This window comes from Liolophura sinensis, chromosome 7 (genome assembly GCF_032854445.1).
Source record: "Liolophura sinensis isolate JHLJ2023 chromosome 7, CUHK_Ljap_v2, whole genome shotgun sequence".
Classification (NCBI taxonomy): Eukaryota; Metazoa; Mollusca; class Polyplacophora; order Chitonida; family Chitonidae; genus Liolophura; species Liolophura sinensis.
Genome location: NC_088301.1, coordinates 24,994,320 through 25,015,790, shown reverse-complemented (window position 1 = coordinate 25,015,790; position 21,471 = coordinate 24,994,320). Strand labels below are relative to the sequence as shown.

General features: G+C 39.3%; 1 protein-coding gene and 2 long non-coding RNA genes across 3 annotated transcripts; all 3 read right to left on the bottom strand.

The window, feature by feature from the left end:
* Positions 1-13: 13 nt before the first annotated feature.
* LOC135470774 (receptor-type tyrosine-protein phosphatase mu-like) lies at positions 14-10,272 on the bottom strand. The gene is made up of 13 exons (XM_064749815.1): positions 10,171-10,272; positions 7,682-7,785; positions 6,686-6,837; positions 5,862-5,949; positions 5,238-5,314; positions 4,299-4,335; positions 3,738-3,835; positions 3,267-3,392; positions 2,805-2,956; positions 2,303-2,438; positions 1,159-1,308; positions 623-722; positions 14-138 (listed from the first exon to the last, which is right to left on the bottom strand). Exons 1-13 carry the CDS (start codon positions 10,248-10,250, stop codon positions 14-16), a joined length of 1,425 nt encoding a protein of 474 aa, XP_064605885.1. The 5' UTR covers positions 10,251-10,272.
* A 1,105-nt stretch (positions 10,273-11,377) lies between these two features.
* LOC135471158 (uncharacterized) lies at positions 11,378-13,431 on the bottom strand. The gene is made up of 3 exons (XR_010444417.1): positions 13,289-13,431; positions 12,735-12,893; positions 11,378-11,488 (listed from the first exon to the last, which is right to left on the bottom strand). It is a non-coding gene; the product is annotated as an uncharacterized LOC135471158 (long non-coding RNA).
* Positions 13,432-14,943: 1,512 nt separating this feature from the next.
* On the bottom strand, positions 14,944-16,810 carry LOC135471159 (uncharacterized). The gene is made up of 3 exons (XR_010444418.1): positions 16,657-16,810; positions 15,630-15,725; positions 14,944-14,967 (listed from the first exon to the last, which is right to left on the bottom strand). It is a non-coding gene; the product is annotated as an uncharacterized LOC135471159 (long non-coding RNA).
* Between the last annotated feature and the right edge of the window lie 4,661 nt (positions 16,811-21,471).

Here is a 21,471-nt window from a genome sequence, read left to right as displayed (position 1 = left end):
CGAATTCGCGACGTCATGCCTGAAGCCACTGGGAAAGAACGGCTTCCTGAACAAAAGAACTTACCGGAAGGAATACAGCATTAATGTAATCGTTACAGCCAGACACCGGCGTTGACAGATATGGCCTGCTATTATCCGCTGAAACACAAGATTCATTGAATTATCACAGCCAAGCAGGGGTGACACAGCATCGTATCATTATGCATGAAAGTTCTCGTTCCCGAACAAGCGCTGATTAGGCGCAACAGTTTAATTAGACGGCGCGTAGTGTTTCGCTTCTTGCACGCAGGCCTCTCATGTAGGTTCTAACGATTATATTTGTACATTGTTGTAGGCACAATACGTTGTTTACAGCCTTTCACGGAAGAGTCAACGGAATGGACCTCGAACTGGAGATAATATTTTAATCCAGTGACTACGTACAATGAATACAGGAAAGAACATTTCTTTGATAGCCACCTTTTTGGGTGCTATTAGTTAATAACTGGGCTGCTCATCCCATTTGCCAGATAGTTCAGGTCATGGGGTTAGGATTTACACATGCATTACAGAGTCACGATTATAGTGCGATCTAAGGCATTTATTCCGCGGTATGATTTAAGATTGTAATTAATTGGCTTACCAGCTAAAAACCAATTGTATCTGTTCTTGGAAATGTTGTCCGGATGTCTGGCTGACTCCATTTTCATCTTATCCGCGGGCTGAGAGAGTTCCTGGAGGACCTAAAACAGCAAGCGGAATGGTTCTGAACTTCGTCTACTTTATGGACTGTAAAACTGTCGTTAGAGACCCACCTCAGGAACATTATGTCTTAATTTTCTATTTTCTTTAACCCGTGAAAACCGAATGTCAGTAAAACTCAATTTTGTCACAGATTCTCACCTATAAAAATACCAACTACAAGATGAGGAGGCATCAATAATTTTATTATTATTATTGTTAATATCATCTAGACATTTACAGCTAACATTTTTTATACTTAAAGTGTTAAGTACAAAACAGCCAGTAGTTATTGCTGTAAACTTGCACCATCCAATTTTAACAGTGTATCAGTAGAACTACAAAGATTAAATTAAAGCAATAATAAAAAATATTTATTTCTATTATAAAAGAGTTTGCATGTATTTTGTAAGGAATGTTTTTAGAAGGAATTAAAACCTCAAACTGTTTGGCCATCTTGGATTGCCCAGAATCGGGGTCAACGGTGCAAAGGTCAGAGTACACGGCTGCAAAGTCCACGGAGGGAACAGAGCTGTCGCTCAGTTTCAGGGCTTCTGCCAGAGCCTCGAGTAGAAACGCGTACTGCTCCTGGTGAGCAATACAGCAATGTTTAAACATGCTGACAATCGATAATATCAAATCACACAACAGAAATATCGGCACAGATGGTTTAGCCGTTCCTGTCGGTCTTCACCCGCCACGATATGAAATAGTCATATATTGTTGTTAATTTACATGTTAATAAATTATGTGAATTTAATGTTTTATTGTAGTTTGGACAATTACCGATAATGAGGTGAAGAGATAGTAACGAATTGTTACACCATACTGCCACAACTGCTGTTAAATGAAAGAAGGGTAACCTTACTTGCATGTATTAGTCTAGACCGAATTATTATTAGGTAAGGGGTTCTCAGTAAATTCCGTTGGTAACACGCAACTTAAAGGTGGAGAAAACATTAAAATTACATAAAGCTCAGATGAAAGAGTGCGAAAAGGTAGTTGTAAATGTGATCTTCAATAAAAAAGACATTTGAAAATAATTTTTTGTATGGTGGGAATATGGGGCCACCTCTTAGTATATAACTGTCTTTTGTTTAATTATGTTATCAATCGGGATGCAGCATAAATGTTTAATAAATATATTTGCGCCAGAATTTGGTCTTTCAGCAAACAAATGTGTTCAATCTAGATTTTGACCATATTTATATTTTTTAAGTGTCTCATAAATATTATCTTTATTGAGATTAAAGGCATGTGTTCGAATGTAAAAAAAACAAATTAACATTGAATTAAATTTATTAGACATGCATCACATCCTTAATTAGAATATTATTATCAAAGCAAAGACGATATATACCAAATTGTCGTCCCAAATATCCACCATACAAAAATATTTTCATAAGCCCTTTTCTCCTGGAATAAAAATCGAAAAAAAAAATAATATTACTTAAAGACCTTATTTGCACATAAGATTTCAGGCTCTTTCATCCGATTTTTATTTATATAGTCAATAAATTCTGGCCTCGGGGAGTTTATTTGTCTAAACCGGGTTAATCGTGTGATTTTAGGGTCACTGTACCTTTGTCTGCACCATGTTGACCCGCTGCTGTCTCAGAGTCATCACACAGGCCGGTGCATCCACCACGCCTTCCTCCTTAGCCTGGTTTATCAGGTAGTCCAGAGCTATGAACGTCCCGGTGCGTCCAATCCCAGCACTGTTCCAAGACAAACAAGTAAACTTCATACTGTCATGTTCAAAAAGTAATGTGATATAATTAGTCGAGGTGGAATCGAGATTGGTCATATCCGTGTATTATTTGTTGAAACTATGTAGTTTGCGGCACCTTCTCCGACACAAATTGAAGATATAACGGTAAGTCACAATCCGGATTCGTTCAAGGCAAACCTACTACTTGGCATACATGGTTTGATTTAAGAAAGCAAAGACAGTCCTTGTTATTGTTCATATTTTTTTTAATGTTTTTCTCAAACAATTTTTTTTCTAAACAATGTTGTTGGTTTCTGGTTTTATTAACTGTCCACTAAGGCTTGACTTTGTCCGAACAAAGTCTACTTCATACCTGCAGTGAACGACAATTGGTCCAGCTAAATTCGACCCGTACTTCAGAACCTTATCCCGGAAGTCGAGAAGCTCGGTGGCGTCTGCCGGAACGCCGTGATCTGGCCAAGCCTTGAAGTGAAACTGTTTGAGAATCCTTGTCTTGTTCTTCTCCTAAGAAAAGATTAAGATCAGATGAATAGTGAGAAGAAAGAACAATGGTAAGGGAAATCATTTCAGAAACCAAAGATTTATCTAATTCACATTTATTTTTCTCCAGATAAGACAAAGACTGCATTTTTATCCTCTTTTTCAATTAGTGATACTACTGTGCTTAAGAGTTGAGAATCAATTTCAATAAAATCGAAGTGATCAAATTTTGCATATTTTTAATCTATGCGATATCACAGTAAAATGGGTAATTAGCAAGTTGACGAAATGTCAGCATTGTAAGTTAAGATCGTGTCGACGAGAACAGACTTACCTTGGTGTTATTCAGCTCTAGTGTTCTAATCGTGTAGTTCGCATAAAACTCCTCATCAAGAAGGGTAACTCCAATGGTATCAAACAAAGTGGACCCCTCATTGGGCCAATATTGGTTACACTTTTTCTATAACGTAAATGAATAGTTACAATAACTACAGTAAAGCGCCATATACAATACTGCGCTTCATCAGTGCAGCTAATACAATATGCAAATTCATTAAACAATTAAAAATGTCTTTAATCTTAACGGATCCACACTATACCTGAGGTAGTAGACAAAATTTTGCCCCAAAGTTCGTAGGATTTTAAGAATTGTTGTAAATAAAAAAGTCGCCATTTTTTATTTCCCAGTTAAATACTGCTTGACGTGATAATTGACACACGTAATGCCAGCAGGTTGAATGAACGTCGATTTTCTGAATAGGGCTACATACATGTTTTATAATTTAAAGAGTGTTTCCAGACTGACCTTAGTGCTTTCGGACAAGTTTGTCACCATGACAACCTTCCCAACATCCTGTTCCCAGAGCATGCGCATGAAGTCGTATATAATAAGATCAGTTGGTCCTGTGAATATAAGTGAACAGAGCATATATTTGCGTCCAGAAAAACGATACAACCTCTTTGATGAAACCAAATTTTAGACTACGTTTGTTTTTCCCAGCATATGGTGATGCAGTTCTTCATTACCTAAGTGGAAATGAGATCATATTATATAGTACCTTCACCCAGATTTTTTATGAGTGAAGGAAACCTGAGAGTCTTTGGCAAATGACCAACAAACTTTCCCACGTGTGCCATACAGCATATAAGCATTATATTGGTGAGTCCGCAAACACGGTTATGCCAACTTGGTCGAAAGTTTACTGTTATTGTGCAAGGTCCCACGAACAGTCTGATCGACCAAATGCATTAATTTTCTGTGTAAGGCCGGTGTCTAGCATATAGCTCATGTTTCCTACAGTCTGAAGCTACAACACGTCCGCTAGACTATTCTAAAAAGAACAATAGCCAAAACGGAGACTTTTACCTTGTGAGGCGATGAACTTTTTTGGTTCTTTGTATCCCTGAAGAGGAATTTGGTATCGGTTAAAACAAGAAACAAGAATTTGTCATACATTTGAACACCTTGATATTATTAATGCTTCGATACTTTAATTAGCGAATTTGACATTTAAACATTTAGACTGCTTTATTAAGAAAAAAACGTTTGTTTACAACTATTTAACGACGCGTCTAACATAATGTCAAATGTACGTTTGACCTGTAAGAATGTTAAAGGAGAAGAAAATTTTTAAAAATGACACTATGGGCTGAAAAGCGCACATTTTCTATCTGGTGGATTTTTCTATCTGGTGCCATACACGTAAAGCCTGAAAACGGCAATGCTGGCGTAAATGGTTGAGTCCATCGCATCCTCCGTCTTTATCCTCCTGTATTTTATGCTAGGGGTGTGTTGCCTCTCAGCCAGCCAGAGTCGTTAAAACTGCCGGCTTGTTCGTGTTAACTCGAAACCTGCGTCCAACATTCCGGTTTCCCGATCGTCAAGCGGAAAACGAACAGTAGTGTTCGCTACCTTCTGGGAAGAAGAGTTCTACCGGAAATGTACGAACTGCACTTCGGCGGCTTCCGACGAAAATTCTCCTCCTAACACAGAAGACTTCAGGACTAGTTCCTAGGCAAAATGGAGTCGCCCACAGCGGATTTTGGCGCTGACTTCATTTATAATTTATCAACTTGAGGTACATATTAGAATTTTTTACGGCATGTACCTGCGAGGAAATACATACTCTTTTCATTGGTATTTGTTTGATATTTAAATTTTCTTCTCCTTTAAAGAACGGTACAAAGCACTTTAATAAGGACACAGACACGCCATAGGTTTGAATGTACTACAAAAATAAAGCATCTATTATTTAGGTATTAAAAATAATTCATTTAATTCTTAAAAGCTGGTACTCAAGCTCACGTTGATGTAACAGGCGTTGATATAGTCTGATTTGTCATTGGGTCCTTGTAGATTCAATACAACACGGGAATGGTCATCTGGAAAAATAAACGAAGAAAAGGAACTGAAAAAGAACATTAAATTGAAACCATGCTTCTTTGAGTAAGCTGGTAAAAAGACGAATGATTTTTTACATGATTGTTGTGATTGTAGCTTAACGACACATTCAAGACTTTCCACTTACATGATGGGGGGTCAGGTAAATCGGTGGAAGAAACCAGAATGCCCGGAATAATCTACCGACATTTGGCAAGTTACTGACGAACCTTCCCTTACGTGTGTCATACTGATGAGAGACAAGTGGTCTTCGGCGAACGTAATTACGGCTGCCCAAAGAAACATACAAGCGGCGCTGACCGCGCATTGTCACCAAGGCTTCATGAACAATGAGAGCACATTGGAGCAAAAATTATCTGTTTTAGAACGACACTGAAATGGCATCTCTCGCGGCAACGGTATACAGTTTGTCATTGGTTTAGACTGAATGACTAGCACTATCCAACTTGGGGCGTATGTAACAAAACGCTCTGGAAAGATTATAACGGTGTTTTCAAATTTATATTATTCTAATTTCCATGTACTTACAAGCAACAAGATTTGTATATCGACTCTTGAGTTTGTTGTGTGGTAGGTCTGCCACTTCATGTTTGGCATGGAGACCTGCTGGAAATTTCTGACAAGTTGAATAAAAAAATAGACAATTAAAACCGACGAAGAACACTGAGTATTTGTGTAATCCATATATTAAAACAAAGCCATTTCACACCATTATGTATGGCCAATGACTAAAAATTTAGCACAAAAAGTGCATTTTACAAAATGTTATTAAATATTACTTTTGATGCTAAAATTAAGTAGGATTAAGTAGGATAGCATCCTTCCTTCCGAAGAAACAAAGCTCTCAGTATCATTCAAAATGTGCAACTTGGTCATGGGCGAAAGTTTAGGTCATTTACCACATGTAAGTCAAACAAACTGTCTTTTATGCTACGACTGATTTTAAATTTCGCTGATAAAGACATATTATGTTGTCATGAATACTGGTACATGTGTATGTTTTCTTGTTATTAACAACATGGTAGACTTCCACTAAATGCAATGGTAAAATTCATACGCTTTCAGCCACGCTTTGTGACGTAGTTTCTATTTATTTCTTTAACTGGTGTTTTACGACGTATTCAAGAATATTTTACTTATACGACGGCGGCCAGAATTATGGTGAGCGGAAACCAGGCAGAGCCCAGAGGAAACTCACGACCATCTGCAGGTTTTTGCCAGACCTTCCCACGTACGGCCGAAGAAGAAGCCAACATGAACTGCGACCGCAGTGCTTGGAGGCTCCTGGGTCATGGCGCCGTGCTGGTGTGTGACGTAGTTATTTCTTCAACAACTTTACAATCAGAGCTTACCGCGAAATCGGTCTTGAAACCGCCGGAAGCAATTTTGTTTTGAACATGTTCCCAGAATTCCTCTACCGGAACGGACGTGGACACTTCATTCTCGTACGTTGCCGCTGGCGTCTCTTGACTTACAAGATCTTCCTCATGTTCTGTTTCGTACCCTGGTAAGAAAGACCATTGATCCCACTATAACAGCTGCAATCACCAATTCACTCATTTCAATAGTCTAATTCTACAAGTTCTACGACAAAATCGATCGCACCGTGTAAACACAGCATAATCTGATACTACTTAAAGAATCTTGAACTATTCACCGTCGGCGTAGGATTTATTTATTTATTTGATTTGATGTTTTACGCCGTCCTCAAGAATGTTTCACTTATACGACGGCGGCCAGCATTATGGTGGGAGGAAACCGGGCAGAGCCCGGAGGAAACCCACGACCATCCACAGGTTGCTGGCAGACCTTTCCACGTACGGCCGGAGAAAAAGCCAGAATGAGCAGGACTTGAACTCACAGCGACCGCATTGGTGAGAGGCTCCTGGGTCATTACGCTGTGCTAGCGCGCTTACCAACACCCGTCGGCGTAGGAATTAATACAAAAACAGGTTTGCCACAGAAGCTATTAACATTGCTATTTTTAATCCCGAACCTAAGATCTGACTATGCCAAGCTCACCTGAGCGTCATGTCAGACATTCGTATACTATTCGTAGTCCGTAAAGGGCGTTCCCAGTCAATAATCGCAAGATTATCGATAAGAGGTTGAAGGTTCTGTATCGATATAGAATTTGACCTTTGAATTACCTCACTCCATAGATTTACTATCTCATGGGCACATTTTCTCCAAATCAACTAGACGGCCATGAACAGCGCCCATAATCAAATATTACAAGTATGTGATCAATAATACTATTACAACTTCACCATATTGCTCACACCGTTCCAGCTTGCACACTAGTAAAACTGTAAAGAACTTAAATGGAATACATAAAATTGACTTACCGCCATTGCTCTGGTCGTCCTCGACTTCTGGATCAACCTCACCTCCCGTTCTCACTGATAAGGAATGGGTGGATTGGGCATCCTTTGTTGGCGAGCGACGTCTTCTTGTAAAGAGACACATATTTTTTTAAAATAATCATCTTTATATCAGGTACTATAAAAATAATTTATTTATTTATTTATTTGATTGGTGTTTTACGCCGTATTCAAGAATATTTCACTTATACAACGGTGGAAGGAAATCGGGCAGAGCCCGGAGAAAACCCACGACCATCCGCAGGTTGTTGGCCGACTTTCCCACGTAAGACCGGAGAGGAAGCCAGACTCTTTATCAGAACCTGCTAACACCGAGTCGACCAGTAGGGCCTACCTGTTCTATCCCTTTAAGGAAGTGAAAACTATTTTACAGAGCCTGTCATGACTCCAAGTTGGCCTTAATCTGGTCTACAGATACAGAATGGATCATTGCAGTACAATTGACACTGTCATATATTCGTAAGCATAAGGGACATCTATCAACGTAAAACTAGCCATGAGATTAATGATATAAAATGAAGCATAGGCCCTGAGTCAAGTGAATTGTAAATGGCAATTGTCGAATTCCTGATGATGTCGATGTGCCAGATAGATTCATACCAACTGTGACCCTATAGCTTATATTACACTGACAATGTATTGATGAACAACATATAATATTATTGAAGATACTACTTGCCATTACTGTAATAATACATGTGAAGATATCTTTCATTATTTTTTTTATTTTTGCTCTCAATTTGCCACCTATAGAAAGCACATGCTATAAATTATTTCACCTACTGTAAATTATTCTGTTTATATTCCACAATGTTCAAGAATATACTTTTGTTTGGCTCTAAAGATCTAAATTACGAAGATAATAAACTTGTTTTTCAGTATGTACATAAATTTATCAATGATACAGAAAGGTTTTATGACCATGGTAATGGTAATAACGATGTCAACATTGTAACTAATAATTCAATTATTTCAACTTATATTCCGTTATCTGAAATATGTATTCCCATATTTATATCTATGTACTTTGTTAGCTATTATGTTGTTAACTGATGCTTTGGGGAGATCTCCTTAGTAGCCATTAGGCTGTTAGAAATCCTCGTTAAATAAATAAAGAATTAAATTAAATTAACCAACTCGTATGAAGCTGGAATTACTTATTCGTGAAAGGAAACCTGTTTTGTGCATGTTAAGCACAGCACAGTGGAAAAGACCCGGTGCCAAGTTACAAGAGTACACACATCACCTCCATTCTGAAAGTCAAGAATGAAACAGATCTGAACAGAAGTTCCAAACCAGCCCAGGATTCGATAAACTAAGAATGCTCGAGTAGTGTAAATGGCCAAACGTTTGGTCTCGGGGGTTCATCTGATCCATGAAGATTAATTGACTGATGGAAATCTGTTACGTACCCTTACATTTGCCTAAGATTGCTCAGATCGTGCCTCCTGCGATCTAGGAGTGCGGGGAAGCCTATAATGTCGGCTTAAACGCACTTCTCTCACATCTAGACACATCCTATATGTCGTCCATGTCAAAACGTGCATAGCCAGAGGTAACTATTTTACAGTTTGGCTGACATCAGTTTGGTGAACGCTGCAGACAAGTTTGACACTTAGCTGTATGTTTTCGGTTAATACACTGTACGTAAAAGCGGATTTTTAGCAGCAGCCGATTGAGGGTTGAAGTGGTGAATACTTTCGATCATAATTGCCGTGATATTATCATTTGCTATGTTCATTATTTCCAATGTATTTCCATTTCTAAAGAAATATTGTTCGTGGAATTTTATGTACAGTGTGAAAAGTGTAGAAGGGATACGAATGGTCAAATGGTATACGTTCATGTATGCGGATTCAATCGAAAGCGTCAACAAAACACACCTTCCCTTTAAAAGCAATCAGTCCTCATGGTATTCTACCTCTCGGCGAGATAAAACTTAGATTTTTTGGTTGCAGATTAGTTTTTAGCTGGGTATCATCCACGTTCTTGAATAACGTACTGCGGTTTTATCTTAGTTTAAAATGAACGTAAACCTAGCCCATTCTAGGGCTTGTCTGGTGCATATACAGTCGTATGAGTTACAAATCAAGATTAAGTTCTTTAAAGAATTATCGCTTAGTTTTGTGTTGGCTTTAAAAAAATAAATTTAAAGCAATTTAATTTGTTTAGAAAACCCGACGCGTTTTAACTTAAGGTTATCCGTTACTCCCCGTCAGATATTTAAAGAACAGATGCTTAAAAATACTTTTGGTATCCAGCAATATAAATAATATAAATGCTGCAATGAAGGTTGGCTTCTACTTAAGAATAAATTGTGTAAAGTACATATATATACAATTTCATGAAGGCGTATTATTTATAACATTTAATACATAGCTTAGGCACTTGGATCTATGGTAATGCATACCAAACCGTCTCACTTATTTATTCAATACGTTACGTTCTATTACCTGTAAAGGATGACAGCTGCAACAGCAACGACGCAAAAAACAAGCACGCCAAGAATACCGCCCACTATGGCACCGATCATTGATAGCCTTTGATCATTGCTCCGAAATGAAGCTGCGAAAAAGGACGAAAAAATAACAACAAAACGTTAATAACAACTAATAATTATAAGACAATAATAATAACATCAACAACTACAACAAGCTTTCAACTGCTGGACATCGAATACATCCCAGTGCTGTTTCAGTATTTGTGTTTCATAGATTTCGGTATCTCAAAATTCCATAGCGATTTTCTGCAATTGTAACGTAACGACATCCTGTCTAACACATTCGTAATGTCATAAGCCCCTGCACCACAGTTGTCATTACACAGGCGGGAGCAGTTGTCTCCCCATAATCCAATCTCACACGCGAGACAGACAAAAAACGGTTCACTTTCATGGGGCTACGGTCCTCCATTTTTCATAATAAAATCGCATTTTTTTTTCTTCAGCAAGCTATGTCTTTAATACCAGCTTAGAACAAACTATCAAACTCATAATGATAATTCATAATGTCTGTGACGGCATTACAGCGACCAGTCTCTTAATGTAACACAGTAATTCTTAAAATAAAAACTCTATCAGACAGATAGAGTGGCGAGCCCAGTTTTGATAGTAAGTACTCACAAGTATCACACTTTTTGCTTGTAGGCACGTAATCAGCTGAACACCGGGGATTTCCCTCAGTAACGGGACATTCGCCGTGTGTCTTGTTGCATGCAGTCCCGTTATAACAGTTACCACACGACTTTTGGCAGTCCTCACCCCAAGTGCCACCGTTACATTCTGAAATAAACTTGGATTGATCATTCACAATATACATATCTGTGCGTAGTTTATCACTTCTCTCCAAGTGAGCTTATTGTTTTCTTAAGTGTGATTTAAACTTGTGTGACAAGGGAAAAAATTTAACGTCTTGCGAAACTTGCAATCATCCTGAATTAAAACGAGAGAGACAGTTACTGTGACTTGTTCAAGAGATGTGGTGAGGATATGTCACTAAAATCTGAAGAGAAGATGTGCATTCATTTATTTATATTTTCACGAGATCCTCAAGAATACAAGAATACCAAAAACAACGTGCAATTGCACCTGTTATTGATTTACTTTGTACCACAAACCTGTATCGCATTTTTCTGTGAAGTATCCCGGCATGCATCTCGGTAGGCCTGGTCTTTCCGGACAGATCCCGGATGAGGTTTCACAAACTGTTGGTCCATCAGCACAAGATCCACACCTCCCCGAACAATTCAGTCCGTATGTACCTTTCTCACAAGCTAACGGTAGAAAGCGATGAATAAAAATGTCAATATTATAGATAATAAACTCCAGAGGGGACAACGGTGACATTTCAGTCCGTATGTACCTTTCTCACAAGCTAACGGTAGAAAGCGATGAATAAAAATGTCAATATTATAGATAATAAACTCCAGAGGGGACAACGGTGACATTTCAGTCCGTATGTACCTTTCTCACAAGCTAACGGTAGAAAGCGATGAATAAAAATGTCAATATTATAGATAATAAACTCCAGAGGGGACAACGGTGACATTTCAGTCCGTATGTACCTTTCTCACAAGCTAACGGTAGAAAGCGATGAATAAAAATGTCAATATTATAGATAATAAACTCCAGAGGGGACAACGGTGACATTTCAGTCCGTATGTACCTTTCTCACAAGCTAACGGTAGAAAGCGATGAATAAAAATGTCAATATTATAGATAATAAACTCGAAAGGGGACAACGCTGAATTGTGCTCTAAGTTAAAATTGAGCAAATCTGTATGCATTGTGTATACTGGCCATACATGTATCACGATACCGTTACAACCTTCACTCGGTTGTGAATTGACATTTTAATAAACTATGAGAATGACGTCAGAATGCTTCCGCTGCTGCCCTGAGTAAATGTCACCAAATGTCTGGTACGATGTCATGTCCATCCTTAAAAATCGCAGTATAATCCCAATTTGTCAAAAAAAACGAAAACAACGTACATGTAGGTTTGGTTTGTGAATTTTAATGAACAGCATTAGCATAATTCAGTGGTAGCAATAATTTTGTTAAATTGATCATTGGCAGAATGCTATATTTATCCGTTCCCTAAAAATCGCAATAATATTTTATACACACAAAAAAAATTGGCAACCATCACCGATCAAGCCGTCACGACATCCTGTGCGACACTTGCCATTTCTACTGTCACAAGCCTCTGCACTACCACATAGGCGGGAGCAGTAGCCTCCCCATAATCCATCCTCTCACGCGAAAAACGGTTCACTTTCATGGGGCTACGGTCCTCCATTTTTCAAAACAAAATCACAATTCTTTTTCTTCAGCAAGATGTTTATTTTAGACCAGCGTAGAACAAACTATCGAAGTCATAATAAGAATTATTAATGTGTGACGGCATTACAGCGACCAGTCTCTTAATGTAACACAGCAATTTTAAAAAAATAATAAAAATAAAAACTCTATCAGACTGATAGAGTGGCGAGCCCAGTTTTGATATCAAGTACTCACGAGTATCACACTTTTTGCTTGTTGGCACGTAACCAGCTGAACACCGGGGATTCCCCTCAGTAACGGGACATTCGCCGTGTGTCTTGTTGCATGCAGTCCCGTTATAACAGTTACCACACGACTTTTGGCAGTCCTCGCCCCAAGTGCCACCGTTACATTCTGAAATAAACTTGGGTTTCATCATTCACAATATACATATCTGTGCGTAGTTAATCACTTCTCTCCAAGTGAGCTTATTGTTTTCTTAAGTGTGATTTAAATTTGGGTGACAAGGGAAAAAATTTAACGTCTTGCGAAACTTGCAATCATCCTGAATTAAAATGAGAGAGGCAGTTACTGTGACTTGTTCAAGAGATGTGGTGAGGATATGTCACTAAAATCTGAAGAGAAGATATTTATTTATTTGTTTATTTGTTTATTTATTTATTTATTTATTTTTTTATTTATTTCTCAAGAATGCAAGAATACCTATGGTTATTCAGCCTTTGTGTCCACAAACTGGCCAAAAACAACGCGCAATTGCACCCATTTTTGGTTTAATGTGTACCACAAACCTGTATCGCATTTTTCTGTGAAGTATCCCGGCATGCATCTCGGTAGGCCTGGTCTTTCCGGACAGATCCCGGATGAGGTTTCACAGACTGTTGGTCCCTCAGCACAAGATCCACACCTTCCCGAACAATTCAGTCCGTATGTACCGTTCTCACAAGCTAACGGTAGAAAGCGATGAATAAAAATGTCAATATTATAGATAATAAACTCCAGAGGGGACAACGGTGAATTGTACTGCAAGTTAAAATTGAGCAAATCTATACACATTATGTATACTGGCCATACATGTATCACGATACCGTTACAAACTTCAGTCGGTTGTGAACTAACATTTTAATTAATTATGAGAATGACGTCATAGTGCTTTAGCTGCTACCCTGAGTAAATGCTACCAAATGTCTGGTACGATGTTATGTTCATCCTTAAAAATCGCAGTATAATCCCAAGTTGTCAAAAACGAAAACAACGTACATGTAGGTTTGGTTTGTGAATTTTAATGAACAGCATTAGCATAATTCACTATGCAATAATTTATAAAAATTGCTCATTGGTAGAATGCTATATATACCCGTTACTTAAAAATGGCAATAATCTTCTGTTAAAAAAAAGTTTGTTTAGTCTGCATTTCAGTATAACATGCAGATTGTATAATTCAGTGCTTTGAATTTCTATCAAATGATACTATTTGCACGAAACCAGTTTTCTTATCTATACCATTAACAAAAGTAGAAAAAAGTAAAAAAATATTAACAGAACCGACAATCTGTATGGTGAGACCGCTTCGGTGGCCTGATGGTTAGAGCGTCCGCCTCGAAGTCGGGCGGCCCCTGTGTTAAACTTGGGTCTGGTCATACCAAAGATTTCAAGAATGGTACTTGCTGCTGCCTTGCTTAGCATTGAGAGGTTAAAGCAAGGAAACATGACTGGTTGACCCGGTGTCAGTATAATGTGATTGAGTGGGGTGTCATGTTTTGCGTCTTTGACGCCTGGTGACAAGGACTAGCCGTGCCACAAGAAGACACAGTATACGTACACACACCTATTGACCTAATCTTCGCTGTCATGTGACTGAAAATTTTTTAAGTACGATGTCAAACTCAAAGTAAACAGACATTCATACGTACATTCACAGTTGTTGAATTCACATTTTAATGAAGCATGACAATGGTGTGTGTGTGTTTCTGTCAGCCTCTTCCCTGAATGAATGCTATCAAATGTCTCCTAAGATATGTTAGAAATTGCAATATGTTCCCTTATCAGAAACAAAAAGAAGTAGATTTGGAATTTTAAGGAACAGCATTTGCATAATTCAGTGCTAACAATACATTTCTAAAAATGACCGTTAGTATAGAATGCCATATTATTCCGTACCTTAAAAATCACAACAATCTCTTATATACGAAAGACGTAAGTTTATAGTCATGGCATTTCAGTACAACAGCATTTGTATAATTCAGTACTTTGAAATCATATCAAATGATCATAATACCCAAAGCCAATTTCCTTACCTATACCATTAACAAAAGTAGAAGTAAGTAAAAATATAAAGAGGGCTTTCAGTCTCTTGAAAATGTTTCTCACTGTGGAATATAATATCCTGGGATAAAACACTGTGCATTTACTATATTCATCATTCACGTACCTATCAGGCAATGTTCCCCCATACGACCTGCGACACATTCTGTGGAGGAAATGGATTTGTAATTCTCTTTGTATTATAATAAACTGGAAAGTGACTTTGTGCTGAGGATTGTTGCATTGCCGGCATGACAAAGTCTGGGTATTTTTTACAGTGTCAATTATTACACTAAAGACGTTTCACAAACTTTGAGTTTGTACTGGTTATTGCTGGAATACTCAGTATGAAAAAACCGGCCCCGAGAGCACAGTTGGTAGAGCGCCCTTTTCGAGAACGGTAGATCCAGGGTCAACCCTCGGTCAAGCCACATCTAAGACTTTAAAAGAAAAAGCTGTAACTTCCTCGACTGGCGTTCAGCATAAAGGGGATAGTGCAACGACTGGTTGACCCGTATCAGTATAATGGATCGGGCAGCGCGCTTACTTGCCTTCGGTAAGCCCCATCACTCACTCGCTCATTCATTATGAAAAATTAGTCTTTCTGTCATGAAGTTGATCAATACTGTCTTTCTTTTATCGGTTATATCTGCTACCAGGCCCACTTTCACAAAACATCGTGTCAAATTTCCTTAGTTTTTCTCGTAAATGACATCGCCTACGGCACGATAACCGAGACAACGTCTTTTACAAACACAGGTACGAGAAATATGAATATGCCTGTTCCCCGGCATCAACCTATTTATATGTATGTTTTATGCAATTTACCTGCACAACGTGTTCCTGTGACGTCACATTTGGAACAGGCTGTCGTCGTCACACATCGTCGGCCACACATGTTACCATACCATCCAACGGAACACACTGCCAGGAGTATAATAAGCCTTAAATTATACTCCCATAGTTCCCACAACGTAGAACAAAGCATGTTACAATTACGTTTACTTAGTATACTCAGATTAACATTTAATCGAGAATTATCGATATCAGTAAATGAATTATCAAAATCAATAAATGAAATACCACTATTATCGATATCGAAAATTCCGATTTTTTTGCCCTCTGATAATTACTGATCTGGCCTTCCTGACATCTCGTAATATTTTTCACCGGCCGCTTTAGAGGAACCGAGTAAAATGTATGAAATTTGCCAAAACTTTTTACAGGTATTATACTAGTACCTGGATGACTAGCGCTACCGTGTTTCCATTAAATCACGGACCTAGGTGAGACTGCCTTGATTCTACTGCCCTACTCGATGGCTGACCTTGCTACGTCTGGTAAATACGCACATTTTTCTCAGACTCTCTTTTGTAACAACGTAAAGGGAGTAGTCATTTCCATTGAAACCAACAGGAAACACTAATTATCGATATCCCTAATGATTTATTGATATCGATATATTGCTGCTATTTATCGATATTGCTAATTCATTTATAGATACAGATAAACCATTTATTGACATCGATAAATTATCGATATGGATAAATATTTATTGATATCGATAATTTATTTATCGATATAGGTAATTTTCGATTAATGTTAATTTGGTACACCTTACATTTGGAAGAAAAGTAAAAAAAAATGAATAACAGAAGACAACAGAGAAATACATGCATTACATGATGTGTGAAATCGGTCCCTGTCAATTTTTCTCTATGTGTCCATCTTTGATCCATCGATTGATGCAAAGATTATAAGAATCTCTCTGGGAGACATGAATTTGGTACGTCTTATATGTTACACTTTATATGTTAGAAACATTCGAGAAATCTTTACTGAGCCAAACATTTACCATAAACGAGAACTTCACACAGTGTTAGAACAACACCTGATGGTGTTGTTATCCTGATCCTGTCTCCTGACACCGGACCTCCCGTACACTGTCTGGTAATGATGGCCCCTGGGTTTTGGTTCCAGGGTGTGTTGTCATGATAGCAGGTTTCGTAATTCTGTGAGGCGTTTCCCACGGACAGGATAAAGTTGTTCAGTCGGTCTGTTTAGAGTTAATGTTTAATATATCCATTTTCATGTGGTAAAACAAGCGCATTGGTTTTTACCTTATTATTCTGCATAGGTTTAGGTAACTGTTCTGTAGTGTTTTCCAAGAACAGTAAGATTTATGCGTCGAAGGAGAATACCAATCCCCACATGACGACGTCGTTGATTAAAAGTTGCGGTCATTTGTTAAAAACTTGACTGCACCTCTGAAGAAAAGTCGTTGAAGTTCTAGTCTAAGGACGAAGTAGATTCAAATAACACAGACATCAATTGCTGTGGTATGGTTCCATTTTACGACCGTTTCAGTGGTCTAATGGCTAGAGCTTTCGCCTCGAAGTCGGGAGACCCCGGGATCAAACCCTGGTGGTCATACCGAAGACTTTAAAAATGGTACTTGCTGCCACCTTGCTTGTCCCTCAAAACTAAGTGGTTAAAGCACGCGCCCGGTATGATGCATCAGTGGCGGCAACTCTTAGGTGGCATAGACTCGCCCTGCCACAAGAACACACACTGCATGTAGACACACCTAATGACTATTGGTTGTCATATGGCTAAAAAGCGTGCGACGTTAAACCCCAAACATGCATACATACAATGTCACGTTCACATAACGTTAACAATTACGTGCACGAAATGCTGTGTGCATTTTGTGAAATGGGCCCTGTGTTATAATTGATCTCGAGTGGATGACCAAGAACACTTGGCCTGTCGAACAAATGCAACATCAGAGAGCGTATGTAAGATTACAGCCACATGTACTGAGTCGCTTGATATGAACGATTCAAACACTCATCTCCCAAGTGAATTCCCGTAATAACTGCTTAGGAAAATTGCCTGTAACTCTTCAGCATGCATGATTCGCAAATTTAAGCCTATTACTTTTAGGTAAAGCAAATATTCACGAAGTGATAATTTTTAAAAATTCAAAAGTTTGCCTTCTTGTGAAAGCGAATCTTTACAAATATTTCATTATTATTTATACAGTAGATCACATTTGTCAAATGTTAAAGCCTTCTAACATGGAAATAGTTTACAATGTAGTATATATTTATCTGATAAACAAGAAGATATAACTTTCCAATCGAACTAGCCAGAAGATTCATATAAATTACGATACTGCGGTAAGAGGGATTGATTACTACGGCTGCTCTGTTCATTCATACAAGTAAGAAGTAGATTAGACAGACGAATAAATATCTACATATGTGGAGGAAAAATCAAACCCCAAGTCTAACCAGCGAGAAATGGAATTCCTACCGCAAAACATTTACTATCACTAAAGGAAACCATAACTGACATGATTGCGGTAAGCGGAAGCGATTCCTAATTTGAAACTCTAACAAATGGCCAAGACATATTTACTTCGATATCCGTCTCTATTGTATATCGTAAAATTGTTGATCCAGTACGTCTCATCCAGTGTAACCAACCAAAATTGGGTGCCTGATATTTCATCTGTGTGTGAACACGGTGTATCGTATAGGTTGTACCCTACTCGGCCATCCACAGCCAGATCAGATGTATACTTTCCTTTGTAGTCCGACGACTGATTTGTTGGTCTTCCTAGAGCCACATTCTCTGAAAAACAACAATCTCATTAACAGAATATTGGTATTGTGGGAATTGTGCAGCTGTCAAATATGACAAGTAACCCTCTCCCCCTCCCCGCAAAGCACATAGTATAGCTTTTCTTCATTGTTTCAATTCTTTATGACCCGATATGTTATTAATGCCAAAGATGTTAAAAGTTCTCAGCTTTTAACGCTGTGGTTCAGTAAAGCTCAGTTTCTATATACTCACGCCTCTGACACGAGGGCCCGTCCCAGCCGACAGCACAGTCCTCACCACACCCTGCTTCAGGTTGACATGTCACATTTAGGGCACAGTGACAGTCATAGCTACAGCCTGGTCCGTACTTGTTCATTAGACACTGGCCTGAAACTGAAACAGAAGGTACGTTATCCTGAAAGTTTGTCTGAGGGTGACAGGTGACACGAAGGGCTACAGTGACAGACTTAGGTACACTCCGTCCCATGCATGCTACTAAAACACTGACCTGAAGCAGGATTAATTAATTATCCTGTCTGATCTTGGGTGTAACGGGGCCAGCTTCCTAGTGCTCATTCTAGCAGTAGCTCGTGGGAAATTTGCCTTTAGCTCAGTTGGTCGAGCGCTGAACATCGGCTGTGGAGATCCGAGTTCAAATGAATCCTAAAGTGACCCACGGAGTAAAATCCTGTAACCATTACAGGATTTCCCTGTCTTTTCCCTCTCACAAGACACACCCACACTCCAATGGCCCAGTGCTCCATGCGTTTTGGAACCTGTTTGGTCACGGTACCAGTGTAATGGTTGAAGAACTCTGGATCACAGCGGAATTTTTGAACTCGGATCTCTGAGTCAAGGGGATATTCCCCCTGGCACTGTTGGTTTGAGCATTGGCACAGTGCTCCCGTTACAGAGTCACATTGTCCTGGACACTTACTTAGTGTCACAGGTCACACTAAGGGCCATGTTGATTAAGGGATACATGAAACGCTCGGGTATTATTTCTTAATACGGAGTTTTTCCTGTGGCCTGACATATAGACGTATCAAAAAGCTTCGAGTGAGTGAGTGAGTGCTTGGGGTTTAACGTCGTACTCAACAATTTTTCAGTCATATGACGACGAAGGAACCTTTAGGGTACATGTACGTGTAATGTGCCTCCTTGTAGCAGGACGGATTTCCACCGCTCTTTTATTTAGTGCTGCTTCACTGAGACGACTTACCGAAGGCAAGTAAGCCGCCCCGCCCGAGCCATTATACTGATACGGGTCAACCAGTCGTTGCACTATCCCCATCATGCTGAACGCCAAGCGAGGAAGTTACAACTTCCTCTTTTAAAGTCTTAGGTGTGACTCGATCAAGGATTGATCCTGGATCTACCCGTCCCGAAGCGGACGCTCTACCAACTGTGCTATCCGGGCCGGTCAAAAAGCTTCGAAGCTGTCTTCTTGGAGCGTAAAAATGGCTTAACAATCTTCCTAAGGCCCCAGCAGCCTGTCCGGAAAGTAAATAGCCTCCTGTGGTGACGTCAATGGTGATAGCCGTCTAACAACTTTGTTGGGGTAAAGCCCGAAAAGGGGCCGCTAAGGTGGTCCCGCTAAGCTGATCTCGCGTTCCCTGTATGTTCATCCATGACGTCATTTCCGAATATTTCCGACGATTAAAGAATATATGCATAATATAATAATGTATGTTGCTTTCTGAGAATCATATAGGCAACTGGGAAATAAAATTGTTTATGTATGTGTAGGCTCGATAACGCCATGAGGTCAAGGACATTGTATAGCCAAACGATGACACGAACCGATGAAACGATTCGTATCTTCATTTCTTCCTCACATTGCTTCATATCACTCTGAAATCGTTTCGTTACCATAGTGCTACCGCTTCGTGCCTTTGTGCCATCACATCGTCGTCGTGCCATCATAATGTCGACCTTTATAGAATATAACCTAGCCTATAAAGGCCGTGTCGGACGATGGTATTATATATCCATGACATAATGTATACAGGCCGCGTCGTGTGATGACATAATATATACAGGCTTCGTCGTCTGATGACATAACCTATACAGGCTGCGTCGTCTGATGACATAATCTATACAGGTCGCGTCATCTGATTACATAATCCATACAGGTCACGTAGTCTGATGACATAATCTATACAGGCCTCGTCGTCTGATGACATAATCTATACAGTCACACCTAAGACTTTAAAAGAGGAAGGAACGTCCTCGTTTGACGTTCAGCATGTAGGGGATAGTGCAACGACTGGTTGACTCGTATCAGTACAATGGCTCGGGCGGGGCGGTTTCCTTGCCTTCGGTAAGGCGTCTCAGTGAAGCAGCACGTCCTGCAACAAGGAGGCACATTACATGCACCCTAAGGATTTCTTCGTCGTCATATGACTGAAAAATTGTTAAATACGACGTTAAACTCCAAGCACTCACTCACTCTCCCCTGTCTGAAGTCAAAATTCGTCTACCTGTCTGAAATATCGACAGGGGGCCTGCGTGGCCGAGCTGGTTAGCACGACGGCATGGCGCAATGACTCAGGAGCCTCTCACTAATGCGGCCACTGTGAGTTCAAGTCCAGCTCATGCTGTTTTTCTCCGCGGTCGTACATGGGGAGGTGTTCCAGCAATCTGCGGGTGGTCGTGAGTTTCTCCCGGGCTCTGTCCGGTTTCCCGTCGTATAAGTGAAATATTCTTGAGTACGGCGTAAAACACCAGTCAAGTAAATAAAAAATGCTGGCCGTCGTCGTATAAGTGATATATTCTTGAGTATATGGCGCGAACACCAATCAAATAAATATACTGACGTCCAAAAGAAACTTTACAAATGCGACTTTAACTTGTTTCATTTGGACACACATGTGTCTGTGTGTGACTGTTCATGAAAATGTTTCTCCTATCATGGAGTCTCATCTAGTTCACACCGTCATAAAACATCACTCTCTTGAATACACATCTCTTGCATATGCAACATGTGATTGCTTTTGTTCGGTCGTTTCTCAAAACCTTGGTAAAGTTTCTTTTGGACGTCAGTATATAAAAAATATAT